At 33.9% G+C, this 17289-nt stretch overlaps 1 protein-coding gene across 1 annotated transcript; it reads left to right on the forward strand.

The window, feature by feature from the left end:
• Positions 1-9213: 9213 nt before the first annotated feature.
• LOC147633260 (beta-glucosidase 13-like) lies at positions 9214-17078 on the forward strand. The gene is made up of 13 exons (XM_086806287.1): positions 9214-9539; positions 9774-9840; positions 9930-9988; positions 10803-10878; positions 11215-11286; positions 11557-11644; positions 11774-12026; positions 12314-12429; positions 12617-12837; positions 14472-14503; positions 16221-16326; positions 16428-16536; positions 16653-17078. The coding sequence occupies exons 1-13, from the start codon at positions 9390-9392 to the stop codon at positions 16825-16827; spliced, it is 1524 nt and encodes a 507-aa protein (XP_086662413.1). The 5' UTR covers positions 9214-9389; the 3' UTR covers positions 16828-17078.
• The last annotated feature ends 211 nt before the right edge of the window (positions 17079-17289 follow it).

Here is a 17289-nt window from a genome sequence, read left to right on the forward strand (position 1 = left end):
TAAAGAGCTGCATATTGCCATTGCCATGGAGACAATCAGATAGAGATCATCTAGCTTAAGAGGCGAACAAAGTAAAAAGATAGAGACCACCAAGCTGGTGAGGCCAACAAAGCAAAGTGATCAGATAGAGACCACTGAGCTCATCAAGTGAGCAAAGCAAAGAAGATAGAGACCACCAAGTTGGTGAGGCTAGCAAAGCAAAGCGATCAGATAGAGACCACCGAGCTGATCAGGTAAGCAAAGAAAAGAAGATAACTTACCAAGGTAAAGAAGACAATGCCACACCAAATCGTGCAACTTGTAGGGCGAGGGACGAGTTGCATCTTGCCATTTCCATGGAGACAATCAGACAAAGACCAGCTAGCTGGTGAGGTGAGTAAAGAAAAGAAGACGTCTTACAAAGCAAAGAAAAGAAGACAAAGAAAACGAACACAATACCTTGCAATGTACGAGGCAGAAGGTTTTGACACAGTGTGGTAGTGTATGTACTTTATTCAAAACATTCGCCAGAGCGGGAGACCTGAAAACTTGAAAGTCCGCGGGGTATTGAAATTTTCATGCGTCGTGGTTTCCCCCCTCCGGCAATACAAGTCAGCAAAATCTTGCCCCCAAGCAAGTGGAATGTGGCCTAAAATGCTTCAAAACACCAATAGGCCAAAGGGCATGCTGTCGGATTTGATGGTGTGCAATGTGAAATGCAGTGACCCTTGACATGCTTATTAGTCATATAGCAAGATTCTAGAGGGAAAAAGAAGCAATCAAAAATTGTAAATAGTGTTGGATTTATTAAAATATCTTTGCACATGCAAAAATTGAACATTTTCAATTTCTTCCATTCTAGGGTGAATCAAGATACCGATATCACCAACTATCAGTGTTTTAAAACCACCATGCACTAGTCCCACTAGTGTGGATTCTATTATTTCAATCCGTTTAGGCTTTCAACAAACCAAAAAAAAGTTATGGAGCATATGCAAAATTCTAGCACAACATTGGAGGTCCCTTTGGAGGTCCCTTAAACCATACCAGATGTTCTCACTCAATCGGATGTGTCCTATGGTTGAGGAGAACCTCACATAGTGTACTTTAAAATTATTTCTTGGTTGCGTGTATGTGCATTACAAATTTTTGATGTTTTTGGATAAAGTGTTATAACATATGCTATTTAGAACACATGCCTCACATGCCACATCGAAGTTGTAACAATTTATCAAATTATAAAATTTATTTCTATGTTTTTTTAGTCTCATATTTAAGATTGGAATGCGTACTACTGCTTGGATACCAAGTTTGTCAAATTCCATTGAGAAATGCATAAGTTATGGGTCCGGCAAGTTACCTATATACAAAAAATGCCCTCAACCTCAACAAAAATGGCTGCACCCAAGCATGCATTGACCCACATTCTTAAATCCTAAACCTCTTTGTTTTTGCAAAACTGATTGTCACTTGTGTTAGTTTTATTGTGTTTTAGGATCATGTAACTAGAAGCAGTGGTGCAAATGTCCTTGCCGATAGCAATGGAAATGTGAGAAGCGAACGGGTTGGAACCACAAGGAACAATGCCAATCCCGGAATATGAGATCTAGATAGCCCCTAGCTCCATAGGTTTTTATTACGCTTTATCTTGAAACATACACTTATGTAATTCCGCTAAGTATTGTAATTGAATTTTGACATTCCTAAAACCATGGTTTGCAAATGTCTTTTCTTTTTGGTATTTGTAAGTTTTACATTACACTTGTCCATGATGATGTGAAGTTATGTTAGTTTTACTATGTCTACATTAGAAAAAAAAGAGCTTCGGCAGACTGGGAGTCCTATGTAGACTCTCCAGTCTGCCCCAACTTTTTTTAACTATGCAATACATTCTCTTTCTGCTAAGCAACAAAACTAGTGAGCAGTGAACCCATGTAATGAAAATAGCAACGTGTTTAGCCGTGATATAGGCTCGATATCTCCACACCCTTATAGTTATAAAAGCGTTGCTATTTTCATTGCTAAACCCTCATTCTATTGTAGTGTAAATATAGGTAAAAGAGACACGTTTAATATAACTATTTCTCTCTACTATTTTAGTTAAATCACTTTGATTCAGAAAGTTAATCCAATCCTTACATGGCCCTTTTTTTTTCATTTTTGGCCCTTATGCATCAAAAATATACCTTATAAATATTTCAATAATTTTCATAATCCTTAACATGTCCTGGGGTTAGAAAGCAGCTGCCTTAGTTGGTCATGAAGATAGAAAGATGCCTTAACTCGTGAGTCTTCTTTCTCTACTCATGTTGTTTTGATCTAGATCCCACATAAAATCATGTTACCTCAATCGGCAAGTCTGCATATAAAGAGTGTGTTGTCTCAATCGATGAGTCTTCACACAGAAATAGGTATATGTACACTGCCTCAATCGGTGAGTTTGTGCACATAGTTGGAATCAAGGCAATTGTGAATGGTAGGAAGTAATCAGGGCACAATAGGCAGAGTGATTCTTATATTTAATCAAGTATCGATGATAAATAGTACCTGTACGAGTGGTGGTCTGGTCATGGTCAGGGATAGATTTTGGGACTAAAATTTCTAAGTCTTCTTGTAAAAGAGGTGGGTCATCCAAAAAAGGATAAAGTGAAAGCGTTCCCTTAAATGAGCAAAGCAAACTGACATGGAAGGAGTTGTGTATACGCCAATGAGGTGGGATGTCCTATCTAAAATCATTATCATTGATTTTCTTGAGAATCTCAAAAGTCCCATAAAAACATGGAATGAGTTTAAGCTTGGGGTGCTTTGCAATGCTCTTAAGTCTACGTTTTTTGAATCTTAACCAAACGATGTCATTCTCTTGAAATTGCATAGGTCTTCACTTCTTATTTACTTTTTTTATATCTTTTGTAAGCTTTTTGAATAGATTAAGTCACTCCATCCAAAATCTGGGTATAGTCAGGAAAAATGATCTGTAGGGTTGGAACTTATGTTCCAATTCTAGAAGTCAAAGTAGGTAATTTTTTAACATAGACAAGTTTAAAGGGTGCCTTTCCTATGTGGTGGAGTGGGTGGTAGTTTTATAAGAAAATTGCAAAATGTGCAAATGCTCCCGATTAGAAGGTTTATCAATGGTATAGGCCCTCACAAGGTCCATGATAGTGCTATTAGTAGCTTAGGTCTGGCCATTGCTTTCTAGGTGGAAAGAGGAACTAAAGTTTATCTTAGAGCCTAAATTTAAAAACAAAGCTATCCAAAAATGATTGCATAAGCGAGAGTCTCTATCAAATAGTCAAGGAATACCATGGTTGCACAAGCGAGAGTCTCTATATATAAAAATTAGTCTAGCTAGAAAACCATGATGAGTGAAAATAGTTTTAATAAATATCTTTGCAGCAAGTGGAGCAGTCAATGTCTTCTTGCATGCTACAAAGTATGCTTTTTGCTAAAACTATCTATTATGGTCTAAACCATGTCATTATGTGAGGAAGTAGTAGGTAATCCCGTAATGAAATCCATTGAAATTTCTTCCCATGGACCATTTGGGATTGGCAAAGGCATCAAAATAGTCCATATGATTTTCCATGATGACGCTTGACACGTTGACACAACAAACAATGCAATGAGACATATTTTACAATATCCTTTTTCATGTTAGGCCAATAAAAAAGTGTTTCACATGATGTCAAAGTAAAAAGTACACCACGATGCATAACATAAGGTGGTTCATACATTTCTTGCAAAACAATATGCCTAAATGGTGCAGTAATGCATATTCTTTTCTCAAAGAATCGGAAGCTATCACCATGTGAATAAATATTGAGAGGCAAATAGTTATAATTTATTATGAACAAGTGTATTACAATCATTTAAAAATTCAATAGCAAGGGCATAACTATCATGCAAAGTATCAAAAGATTGAATATGAATAACAAAAATGTTATTAACTGATGGTGTATGGCTCAAAGCATCTGCAATAACATTAGCATGACCTGATTGATATTGGATCATGGGGTGAAAACTTTGAATGAAGGAAGCCCATTTAATATGACGGCCGGAGATCAAGGGGCTAACTAAGTAGGCGTCTAATGCTTTGTTGGTCAGCCTTAATCAAGAATTCTGAACCCATGAGGTAGTGTATCCACATGCGAAGAGCATGTACTATGACTAAAAATTCCTTATCATAGGTGATAGTGTTGAGTTCGGAGTGTTTTAGTTTACGACTTTTAAATGCTAAGGGATGGTCATCTTGCATAAAAACTGCTCCTATACTAGATCCACTAGCATCAATGACAACTAGGAAAAATGGTCTAGTAAAGTCAGGTAATTGTAGGACTGGGGCATGAGTTAAGAGATATTTGTGGCGTTGAAGTGCTTTTGTTGACAATCACACGAACAAAAAATATTTCTCTTTTTTAATGATAATGTCAATGGTAATGCAATGAGAGAAAAGTTTCGCATAAATTTTCTATAAAAGGCTGAAAGTCCTAGAAAAGATCTCACATCATGTACAGCCTTGGGACTTGGCCAGTCTCACATCAGGCTCAAAGGCTGAAAGTCCTAGAAAAGATCTCACATCATGTACAGTCTTGGGAGTTGGCTAGTCTCTAATGATTGCTATCTTTTGGGGTCAACAATGAATGCCATTAGCGGAAACAATGTGCCCAAGATATTCAATTTCACTTGGAAAGAAATAGCTTTTGTCAAGATTTGCATACAAATGGTTCTCTCAAAAAGTTTAAAAACAATTCTCAAATGGTTTTTTGTGTTCTTTTTTGGAGCGACTAAAAATAAGAATGTCATAAAAAAAGACAATCACAAAATCTTGATAATTCAAAAAGATTCTACGCATCATGTGAACAAATGTGGCCTATGCATTTGTAAGGCCAAAGGGCATTACTAGAAATTAATTAGTGACCAAATTGAGTGTGCGAAATGCAGTTTTATAAATACTAGTGGGGTTTATAAGCACTTGATGGTGATAACCTAATTCTTTAATCTATCTCGCTAAAAACACAAGCACCTTTGAATTTGTCAAGCAAATCGTCTACTCTAGGAATAGGATAATGATTTTTGACAGTCACTTTATTTAATGCATGGTAATTGACACACATGTGATAAGTCTTATTCTTCTTTTGAACTAACAAGATTGGTGCTTCAAATGGTGAACTACTAGGTTGTATTCATCCTTTATATAGTAATTCCTTAATTTGGTGAGAATTTGGAGTTGAATTTCTTGTTGTTGTAGAGGGTTTTGTCTATTACAAGAGATCATATGTTGTTGAAATTTATTTAAATAGTACAATAATTATTTTTCTCCCTATTAGAGAAAAGACGTTAACATAGACATATCAAAAAAGCATATTGACGTACAAGAAAATAAACATTATCAATGAATGAGAAGGAAATACTCAAGGTTATGTAGATTGACTCACCATGATTCATATGAATTTAAAGTTTAAGAAGTATGCTTCTAAAAATAACTATGTGAATATGAAACTCAAGTCTTGGAAAATGTATATAATATGAATCTTATCTCATGATTATCTAGAGAGTTTTTATTACTATTTTGATTTAAAATTTATTATTGAGAGCATTTGTATCTTACATAATCTACCATTGAACATGATATAATGTAATAATTAATAGTTTTTAAAGTATTTATATTGTCATGTCCTCGATATATGATACAACAACAATACAAAGTTGTTGATGTGTACTTGTATTATGAAATAAAAAGATATAAGGAACTTAGATAGTGTTATATGTCATCAATTATTTATATATGTGACAAAATTATATTATGAAATGCTGGTTCAATAATGTGTATCCCGATGATTTGAATGAGCACAAAGCATTGTAATGTTACTTCTATATAACTTACTATAGGCTTGACTATAATGATAGAGTTGTAATAAAAACTATTATAAAATGTAAGATGAAAAATGTGGGTCATCCCATTTATTTGAATGATTGAAAAATGTTATATTGCTGCTTCTATAGATAGAACATACTATATTCTTGACTACTTTGAACAATAGGGTGATTGTGATGACAACTTATTCTGCATAAGAAAATATTATATTCTTTACTATTTTGAATAATATAATATGTTATATAGATAGAACATATTGTATTCTTGACTATTGAGCAATAGTGGAATTGTGATAAAAACTTATTCTTCATAATAACACTGAGAGAGCTTGGATTATTAAAGGACTTGAATAACGTTATACTTGAAAATCCCCCCTAAATGGTTGACATAAAAGGAGTATTGACGTTAGCAAAAATGAAGAATTAAAAAATCGCTTTTTTCTTACCTCCTGCAGTTGTCTTTTTGCCTCTTGAATGTGGTGTTTAATTACAAGCATGAGGCTAATTCATGAGTTGGATGACTTTGGGATTGGGACTCTATGAGCAATGATGACTAGTTATGAAATGTAGGATAGAAGGAGACATGTGATGAATATGATGCGTATCTACTCACATTTCTAATCAAGACCTAAACCAAAATAATAAGAACACTACCAAATCCATTAGGGGAAATTTGGAATCAAATTGGGCTCTTTAAGGATTTATACACATTCTCTCTCTACAAAAATGGGCTCATGGTGAGATTTCTGCAAATCAACTCAGAAGTGAGTGGAGTTTGGACATTTGGAATCTACTCTTCGAGACCTTTCCAATGATATATAACATGATGGACAATTTTGCATATTCAAGAAGTCTCCAACTTTGGTGAGACGACGTGGCAAGTAACATGCCACATAACAATATAAGAGTTTACAATATGATATTAGGTGTATATATTTTAATATATAAGGTGCATTTAAAAGATAAATGGGTTCATTCAAGCAATTTGGAAGAGGTTACATTATTGGGGAGAGCCAGTTGCTGACAATATTGAGGAAGAATCATGTGTTCAACATTAATTGCTACAGAAGAGACACCTAATTTCAAAGGTTAAACCCATTATGAGGGCTTGGGTTCGATGCGAGCGAGCTACTCGACGCGGATAGTTTGTGTGAGTCTGTGGAGTAATCCACCTTGCCCACAAAAAAACACTAAGGTAACCTTAGTAAGCATAAATACTTGTGCAAAACGTTCATAATGAAAAGGCCACATGCATATCCGTTTTCTTTTCAACGCGATAAGGCAAAAAAAAAGTCAATAACGTAGGGATGGCTTAGTCTTTTGCCCCATCATCCCACTTGATCTTTTATACCATAGAGATAGAGAAGGGAAGCGTATATTGTAAGATTGTGTATTTTATAAGTGCATTTTTAGAAAAAAAAATGTAGCCATGAGTCATCACTCATAGCATCAATTTCCTTTATACCCAAGAAGGAAAAAGAAAGAGAGAATTCAACCTTTACAACGTGATGCGAAAAGGGGAGGTGCATTGAGAACCCTTTATATGCCGATTCAAGGAACTTAGATAGTGTTATATGTATTACTTATATATGTGACAAAATTATATTATGAAAAATGATGGCTCAATAATGTGTATCCCATTGATTTGAATGAGCACAAAGCATTGTAATGTTACTTCTACATAACATACTATAGACTTGATTATAATGATAGAGTTGTAATAGAAACTACTATAAAATGTAAGATTAAAAATGTGGGTCCCATTTATTTGAATGATTGAAAAATGTTATATTACCACTTCTATAGATAGAACATACTATATTCTTGACTATTTTGAACAATAGTGGAGTTGTGATGACAACATATTCATTATAAGAACATACTATATTCTTGACTATTTTGAACAGTATAATATGTTCTATCGATAGAACATATTGTATTCTTGACTATTTTGAACAATAGTGGAATTGTGATCAAAACTTATTCTTCATAAGAACACTGAGAGAGCTTGGATTATTAAAGGACTTGAATGACATGATACTTGAAAATCTCCCCTAAATGGTTAACATAAAAGGAGTATTGACCTTAGCAAAAAAAACCCACTTTTTTCTTGCCTCGTGCACTTGTCTTTTTGCCTCTTGAATGTGATGCTTAATTGCAACCATGAGACTAATTCATGAGTTGGATGACTTTGGAGTTGGAATTGGGACTCTATGAGTGATGACTAGTTATGAAATGTAGGATAGAAGGAGACATGTGATGAATATGATGCATATGTACTCACATTTCTAACCAAGCCCTAAACCACAATAATAAGAACACAAACCAAATGCTTAAGATGACTTGAGATCTTATTAGTAAGAAGATGTGGCAAATTGGAAGGTAAAAGGATGGATATGCATGAGATAGGCATCTCCTACCAACAAGCAACTGTAATAAAAAGAGCTAGTGACATTGTTCATGCATTTACAAGCATGGTTCAATTAAGGTTTTGAAACTTGCCAAGATAAGAGTTCAAAATATGATATTAGGTGTACATAATTTAATACATAAGGTGCATTTAAATAATATATGGGTTCATTCAAACGATGTGGAAGAGGTTACATTGTTTGGGAGAGCGAGCTGGCAATTATCATCAAAATATTGAGGAAGAACCATGTGTTCAACATTAATTATTACGGAAGACACCTAATTTCAAAGGTTCCACCCATTATGGGGGGCCGGGTTTGATGCCAATGAGCTACGCGGCGGCGATGGGGATAATTTGTGTGAGGGGATGGAGTAATCCACCTTCTCAACACAAAAAACAGTAAGGCAACCTTAGTAAGCATAAATACTTGTGCAAAACGTTCATATTGAAAAGGCCACGTGCATGTAGGCTTTCTTTGTTTTTTTTTTTTCAACCATGAGGGAAAAAAGTCAATAACGTAGGGATGACTTAGTCTTTTGCCCCATCATCATCCGAGTTGATCTTTCATAACATAGAGAAGCGTGCACGTACTGTAAGATTGCGTATTTTACAAGTGCATTTTTAGAAGAAAAAAAAGAAAATTTAGCCATGAGTATCACTCATAGGATCAAATCCACGTCCGTTTCCTTTACACCCAAGAAGGAAAAACATAGAGAGAATTTAACCTTTACAACGACAAGAAAATGATGCGAAAAGGGAAGGTGCATTGAGAACGCCACCATGGTGAAGGCGATAGAGTTGAAATAGCCGCGTTGAAAGTTTTATATGATTAAATTATCGTGCGTGTGGTTTTTAATATTAAATCTTTTGAAAAATTAGCATGCATGTACTACTGCCTAATCCCCCTTCTGCGCTCTATTTAAATGCGTGCCCGTTGTCTTGCCTGGACAATGGCGTCCATTATTTGCTATATTATTAGTGCTCTGGTTACAAACATCGCATTTGCATCTGCTAACGATCAGCAATTGAGCAGAGCAGACTTCCCCGAAGGCTTAATCTCCCTAGTTCTACGCTCTATTTAAATGCGTGCCCCATTTGGCATATAGACGCATTCAGATCGACAATTATGGCTTCCAAGTCTTACCGCAAGCTAACGTCCATTATTTGTTATATTATTGCTCTGCGTATCGCATTTGCATCCGCTAATGACCATCAATTGAGCAGAGCAGACTTCCCCGAAGGCTTTGTTTTTGGCACTGCATCTTCTGCATATCAGGTTCGACTCTCATTTATATTCATTACTATCAATTTCTAAGCTGTAGTTAGGGTCAGAAGTGTTACACTAGCTGGTTAAGCAGATCGGGATCATTATAAAGCTTAATGAGGTATTAAATTGCTAATTAATTCAATAGCAAAAAACAATCAATTGCCGAGATTACAAACATCTCGAGGCATTCTTATTAATTATAAGCATTGATAAAGTGTCCTCTCCCTGTTTATTTTGGTGCAGTATGAGGGCGCAGCAAACGAAGGTGGACGAGGGCCTAGCATATGGGACACATTTTCACGGGTGAAAGGTTGGTCTGTGACAATTAAAGCCCTGTATATGCTTTGTCAGAGTATGACTTAGAAATCTAATCGGCATGTGTATGATGAGCGTGAGCAGGAAACGTACTCGGCAACGCCAACGGGAATGTCGCCGACGATGAATATCACCGCTACAAGGTGTCAAAAGTTTGAACCATCCTACTAAAGCCTCTGCTTTAGACCTCGTAGTACATTTGCTTAATTCTACTAACTATTTCACGTTTTTTTTTAATTCTTTTATTTAGTTCTATGCAAACCCTCCCTCTACCTGATCTCCCCGCTTCTACTTCCATTTAAGGACAACTTTATGTATAAAGACACTATTGTTGTGTGTCTATGTGTGCATGTATGCACATGCACACATACACATACACATACACATACAGAGTGTATTTATACATAAAGTTATCCTCAAACAATCGTGTATTTATTACATAAAGTTATCCTCGGCGGATGCATGCGTGTGCACATGTGTGATTAAATGCAAATGGATGCATGCATATATGCAGTATCATATTCTTCTTGGTTTATAAGGTGGAGCTTGCTCCTCCATGGTCCATGCCATATGAAAGCTAGAGAGACAGGGGCTCAAGACATGTGCCTTCATCCATTTCCCTAACTTTTGTACCCTCTATCACCTCAAATCTCCATTAACTTTAAGATGTAATCTCATTTTTGCACTGTTAAAACAACACATTTTTAAAAAAAAAAGCTTGACTTTGTAGGACTAATTACTTCTTCTCCATGGATCTAATTTGTTCATATCAATATTTTGCACTTACAAGCAACACTCTTAACTTAAACAAAAATCTTTTGCTTTTATACTCTAAGATTAATGAGATTAAAGCACTCTAAAGTACAATATGCTTTAGTTAAGCATGCTAATTTTTTTAAATTTTAATGTGTGGCCATGCCATGTCAAATCACTCCTGTCGCCATTCCATGTTCATAGGAGGATATATTACTTATGTCTACGATGGGAATGGATGCTTATCGCTTCTCTATATCATGGTCGCGTTTATATCCTGGTATTCATAATGATTTATGTTAGAATTAATGTAATTGTTATACATTTGTTCATGTACATTTTATCTTTCAAAGTTCTTTAGCTTAAAAATTACTTTGAGATTCATTACCTTTGCCTAAGGATCTCTTTAAGTATACATTTTTTCTACTTAAGAGACTTCTTTGTTTAAAATGATACCCTTTATTTTGATTATAACAAAGTGCCTCCATACAGTGCTTTGCACAATTGCTAATTGGGAGTGACACAATACCTTTCAACATAACTAGACATATAATCAAATCCAAAAATCAATGGAATTGAAATATTTTTAAATGTAAGTTTTCATGTGTGCCTACAGCGGGAAATGGTCAAGTCAATGAGGTTGGAATTGCATACTATAACAACCTTATCAATGGTCTTCTTGCAAAAGGTAGTGTATGCATTCCAAGGTTCTTAAAACTAACAAGATTTTTACTAGGTAATAGGATTTGATTATTTTTGTGTTGATAAAATTACAACCAACCAACTAAGTAATAGGATTTGATTGATTTTGTGTTGATAAAATTACAACCAACCTTCTGAAATTGATCAGGTATTCCAAAAACTAACAAACATGTTTAAGGTTATTACAATTAGGTAATATTATTTTATTTATTTTGTGTTGAGAAAAATTACCAACCAACCTTTCAACCTTGATCAGGTATTCAACCATATGTGACTTTATACCATTGGGATTTGCCACAAAAACTTGAGGATTCTTATGGAGGGTGGCTTAGTCCAAAGATTGTGTAAGATTTCTCTCATTCCAATACATGCCAAAACTTTTTCTCCTTTAACATAAAATTTCATTTTTTTAAATTTAAATAGATTAAGTTTCATATTGCTAAATGATAACCTTCATCGTATAAAACTCCCAGGGAGGATTTTGCAAACTATGCAGAGACATGCTTCCAAAACTTTGGGGATCGTGTCAAGCATTGGATAACCTTCAATGAGCCCACATCTTTTATTTTGAATGGCTATAATAGTGGAACATTTCCACCACAAAGGTGCTCAACTTGGGTTGGAAATTGTACAAAAGGGAATTCAATGATAGAGCCATATATTGTGGCTCATAATGTATTGTTATCCCATTCAACCACAGTTGATATATATCGAGAAAAATTCCAAGTTAGTATCCTCTAACCTTGCATATTTTGTCTTTGATTTCGTAAAGCAAGACTTTGAAAATCGTGAATAAAGATTTCCCTTATATTTATTTAATTGGGTGGCAAGCATCCATGCACACACACGTGTGCATGCGCGCCCGCACACACAATGTTTGTGTGTGTGTGTGTGCATGTAAAGAGATAATTTGTTCAAAAAATAGTGAGACATAGTTTTTGCATAATAATTGTATGTGGTCCTCATGTTTTACAAATATAGAATAACTATTTTTGTCAAAATTATTGTGGCAGAGACAACAAAATGGAAAAATTGGTCTAACAACAGTTGCCAATTGGTACATCCCCTATAGTAACTCTAGTGAAGATGTAAAAGCTGTCAGTAGATTACTCGATTTTACATTTGGATGGTATGTGTTACTTTTTTGTTTTGTATTGTTTTTTTTACCCTATGTTATCTTTAATGGATGGTATGTGTTACTCTTGTTATTGGAAATGATTTCAATGTATCATTTGCAATTCAATGGTATATACTACTCTCTTTTTTATTTTAGGAATTCGCAACTATGAGTGTAACTTGTTATGTTTCATTTCCAGGTATATAAGTCCATTATTATATGGATATTATCCCACTATTATGCATGAGCTTGTGGGTGATCGCCTACCAATTTTCACAACACAACAAAAGAAAAAGCTTCGTAACTCATTGGATTTTCTTGGTCTTAACTATTACACCACAAACTATGTCAGTAGTGTTCATTCTTACCCCAATACTAATGAAACTAGTTTTTTTCAAGACAGTATGACAAATACAACAGGTGATGAGTACTCCAAGACCCTTTTTTTAAAAATACTCATTAAATCTATTTAAAATATTTTAGTTCTTAAAGTTGTTAAGTTAATTGGTTTCCAAAGTGGTTGTGTGTTTTTATAGTCCTCCATTTATACATATATAACTTCTAAATATATAACTTTAGTTCTTAAAGCTGTTTTGTATTAATCAAGTTACTTAGTTTCCAGAGTGGTTGTGTGTTTTACGTTTTCTCCATTCATACACATGTAGCTTCTAAGTTTATAACTTAATTTATAACCTCATGCTACAATTCCAGTGATATCATCCGATCAATGGGACAATATTAGACTATAACAAGGTCTCGCAAAGGGACTTAGCAGTAGGACATGAAACTTGAGAAAAGTTTGTCCTTGGTTTTTTATGTCTTGTGCTCATAAATGCAGTACTAGTCATGTAGCCTGCCCACCAATCATGCATCCTCCTTGCCAGAGTGCAAAGACAACATAAGCCATCTCCTAACTAGCTGGCCACATTTAGCCACCAACGAGATTTAGCCACCAACGAGTGTCCAACCTAGGAACTATCGGGTGGTGCCCAGGTGCTCACCACAATAGCTACTCCTCATATAGAGGGTGTCACAAATTAGAACACATCCATTGCCCATAGCGAAAATATGAGGGTGGAAAATAGAGAAAAAAAGTTCTTTAACATTTTCCAATCACACCTTACCTTATTATTTTTGGTTTTACTCAAACCTTACAAAGTTTCACATTTTATTGGGGACATAGACAAAAAAATGTTTCTTCTTTTCTAGAAGGGTCATTATTGTGGAATATAGGTGAGTATTGCAAAGACATGATATAACTTTACCTTAGAGTTGAAAAGGTGAGGTCATCATGCAATATTGTGGGGAACAAATACTCTAATATTAACATAAGGCACAAGGATCCGGTCTTAGTGCATATGGAACCTATTAATCAACAAGCAACACATGAGGTTGAAAAATACTACATTTACGGATGAATATGGAATATTCATCCGTAAATTTTTTAAGGTGTCTTAGGTTGAGAAAATATCTTTGAAATAATTTATGATTGAGATTAAGATCTTTCATGATGTTTTAAAAGGTTTCTTATGTTGAGAGAATATATTTAAAATAACTTTATAATGAAGGTTAATATCTTTATCACGTGACTTTGGATTGTCTTTATGTAAATATCTTAAACACTATAATAATATTTCTTAACCTTTAGGCTAAATAGCAAAACTCCAAGGGTATCATTTATAAATAATTATGCTTACTTTACGATGTAGCATGAAAAAAGGAGAGAGAACCATGTGATACCACTTTACTTCTTCCCCGCGTCAATATAAGGAGTTTCTCACATGCTCCTAAAATTGTAGAGTAAAGAGCATAAGAAAAGGAGATAGAGCCAAGTATTCCACTTGATTTCTTCCTTATAAGAGGTTTTCTTGGTTACTCTTAAAATTATAGAGTCAAGAAACTACAAAAGTTTCATGTTAAGTTTGCATTATCTTCTTTCTCGTAAGGGATTTCTTAGTTACTCCTAAAATTATAGAGTAAGCAGACTATCAAAGTTTCATGTTTGAGTTGGCATTCTCATTTTTTCTTATAAGTGTCTTTTAAACATTGAATAGGTGAACGCAATGGAGTTTTGATTGGGCAACAGGTATTTATTTTTTAATTTATTTAGAAGGATTTTTAAAACAAAATATTTGGTCCATGAATTTAAAAAATGTTAGCTTGTAAGAGAATTCTGAAATGCTAGCTCTTCAAATTCAACAATCCTCGTAAGAATTATTTCAAATGGTTAGCTTGTAAGAACTATTTAACAATAGTTTGGTAGCTTAGCAAGCAGGACATAAATATGTCATTTTAGGGGTTTGGTAAAAAAATCATATCTTGTGAATGGGAGTGATATTTTAGCATTTCTTTTCTAGGGCATGTGTGCATGAATGTGGCAACCTTAAAATTTTATTAAAATGCTAAAAATAATCTTAAATATAATTGATAAATCACCACAAAAGAAAATATATCTATAATTATAATCCAAACAGGTTAGGAATTTATAAAGTAGGTTCCTACATGCAAGAAACAAATGATCTCAAAACTCATTATAAATTTCTCCTAAAACTTAAATAGTATTTAAGGGATGAGATATAGATTTTTTATGACAAAAACGTTATTGCATTAATATTAATTCAATTAAGTTTCCTTCTTAGAATGTCTTTTCCATTATTGAGTCTTTGACACCCAAAATATGATAATAGTGTGAGCATATATGGTGTTTTACTTTAGTTATACTAATAAATCAATGTGCTCACTAAAGTAATCCGTCAAGAATTCATATCTAAACATTTCAATTTAGTTAGATAACATGGTGATGGTCTCAAGTTTCAAAATTGCATTGATAACAAAACAACGTAGATGAACCCTTACTTATATTTGGACCATCTAGTGATGATAAACTTATGATTCAAATAGTGTTTATTATTATATAAGATGACTACATATTCCACTTAAAGCTTTATGAGATGTTTAAAAATGCATGAAGGGGTCTCTTATTCTATACTTAATGAATATGGTTCAAAATTTTTAAACTTTCATCTAAATCAAAGTGCCTAAAAGGATAGGTGTATATATGATTGGCTCTCACAAAATGCACCATAAATGCGTGAAGGAGTCTTTTATTCTATACTTAATGAACATGGTTCAAAATTTGTAAACTTTCATCTAAATCAAAGTGCCTAAAAGGATATGTGTATATATGATTGGCTCTCACAAAATGCACCATCAAAGCATAACATTGTATAGAACATGTGTAGAAGGTTTGGTTCTATAATATGATTGTTTGATTAGGTTAAAAATCCTCAAAGTTAATATTTAATTTTAAAATACCTTGAAATTTTGATTAAGATCTAAAATTTGGAAATTTACTTATTTTTAAAGTCTAAGATGGATTGTAATACACCATAGAGATGTTTGTGAATCAATGCACATCCAAAAAGTTTGGAAATCAATGAGAAATTTTCTAATTAAAGACTTTGATCCAAATATAGCCCAAATATCTCTACATTACGACTGTAATTGAGCCTATGAATTCTTACAAAATTGAAAAGCCTAGAAGTAACCAACGTGATCCCAAAAAATCCCAATTTCCCTTCACCATGTACTTAATGATATGAAAAAAGGGGCCATTTGATTTTCACAATCCATGTGCTCCAAATAATTCCATAAAGTTTATCATTAATGAGGTCCACGAAAACTTTTATGTCCTATTACCAAACTAGTGTTAAAAATGTTAGGTTGTTAGAAATATTTAAAAAGGTTATCTTACGATTCAATCATGTTTTGTAAAATTTATAAGATTTTCCCTTGTTTTGTAGGCTGCATCAGAGTGGCTCTATATTTATCCAAGAGGGATTCGTGAGCTTTTAAAGTACATTAAGAAAACCTACAACACGATTCCTCCAATATTTATAACAGAAAATGGTATGTTGTTGATTTGGTCTTGGTCTATTTGAGATCTTTCATTCTTCTTATATTTTGTAACCTTTTCGTTGTGTGTGTGTGGGGGGGGGAGGGGATCATAGGTGTGGATGAAAAGAGTAATGCATCTCTACCTCTAAATGAAGCATTAAAAGACCCTACAAGAATAAACTTCTACCGTGACCATCTCACATATCTAGCATTGGCTATAAAGTAAGTTATACATAATTTAAAAAAATATGCTATAGTTTTAAAATAAATTATCAAGGTTTATGCTTATAGTTTTTTTTAAATCAAAGTTTATCAAGATTTTCTATTTATTGCCTTAGGGAAGGAGTTGATGTCAGAGGCTTCTTTGCATGGTCTCTTCTCGATAATTTTGAATGGACATCTGGGTATGATGTTCGGTTTGGTCTACATTTTGTAGATTACACCACCCTTCAGAGGTACCCAAAAGAATCAGTTGGGTGGTTCAAAAAGCTATTAAAAAACAAAAATGTATGATGGTTGTGTATCTTATTAAAAGTACTTGAGACTCTATAGGGTATTTAAAGTTAGACTTAGTCACATTAAGATGAGATAATGATCTCCATGGTGATTGTATAATTCATATAGTAGTCATGTGTGTAAATACTCTAGAAAGCTTGTGGTGATTGTATAAGTCATATAATAGTATAGGGAAGGAGTTTATGTGAGATGCTTCTTTGCATGGTCTCTTTTTGATAATTTTGAATGGACATCTGGGTATGATGTTTGATTTGGTCTACATTTTGTAGATTACACCACCCTTCAGAGGTTCCCAAAAGAATCAACTAGGTTGTTCAAAAAGCTATTAAAGAACAAAAATGTATGATGGTGGTATATCTTATTAACTACTTGATATTTTAAATGGTGAATTAGTCATTAAGATGAGAGAATGATCTCCATGGTGATTGTATGTCATATAATAGTATAAATATTATGTTT

Source organism: Cibotium barometz, chromosome 12 (assembly GCF_041138505.1).
Source record: "Cibotium barometz isolate CiBa-2024 chromosome 12, ASM4113850v1, whole genome shotgun sequence".
Classification (NCBI taxonomy): domain Eukaryota; kingdom Viridiplantae; phylum Streptophyta; class Polypodiopsida; order Cyatheales; family Cibotiaceae; genus Cibotium; species Cibotium barometz.

Bases quoted from the DNA above. Each gene is read 5' to 3' on its own strand.
- LOC147633260 (XM_086806287.1), top strand. From the start codon at position 9,390: ATGGCTTCCAAGTCTTACCGCAAGCTAACGTCCATTATTTGTTATATT. The intron at 12,430-12,616 runs GTATGTGTTACT...TTTCATTTCCAG, and splicing joins CTCGATTTTACATTTGGATG to GTATATAAGTCCATTATTAT. The intron at 14,504-16,220 runs GTATTTATTTTT...CTTGTTTTGTAG, and splicing joins GAGTTTTGATTGGGCAACAG to GCTGCATCAGAGTGGCTCTA.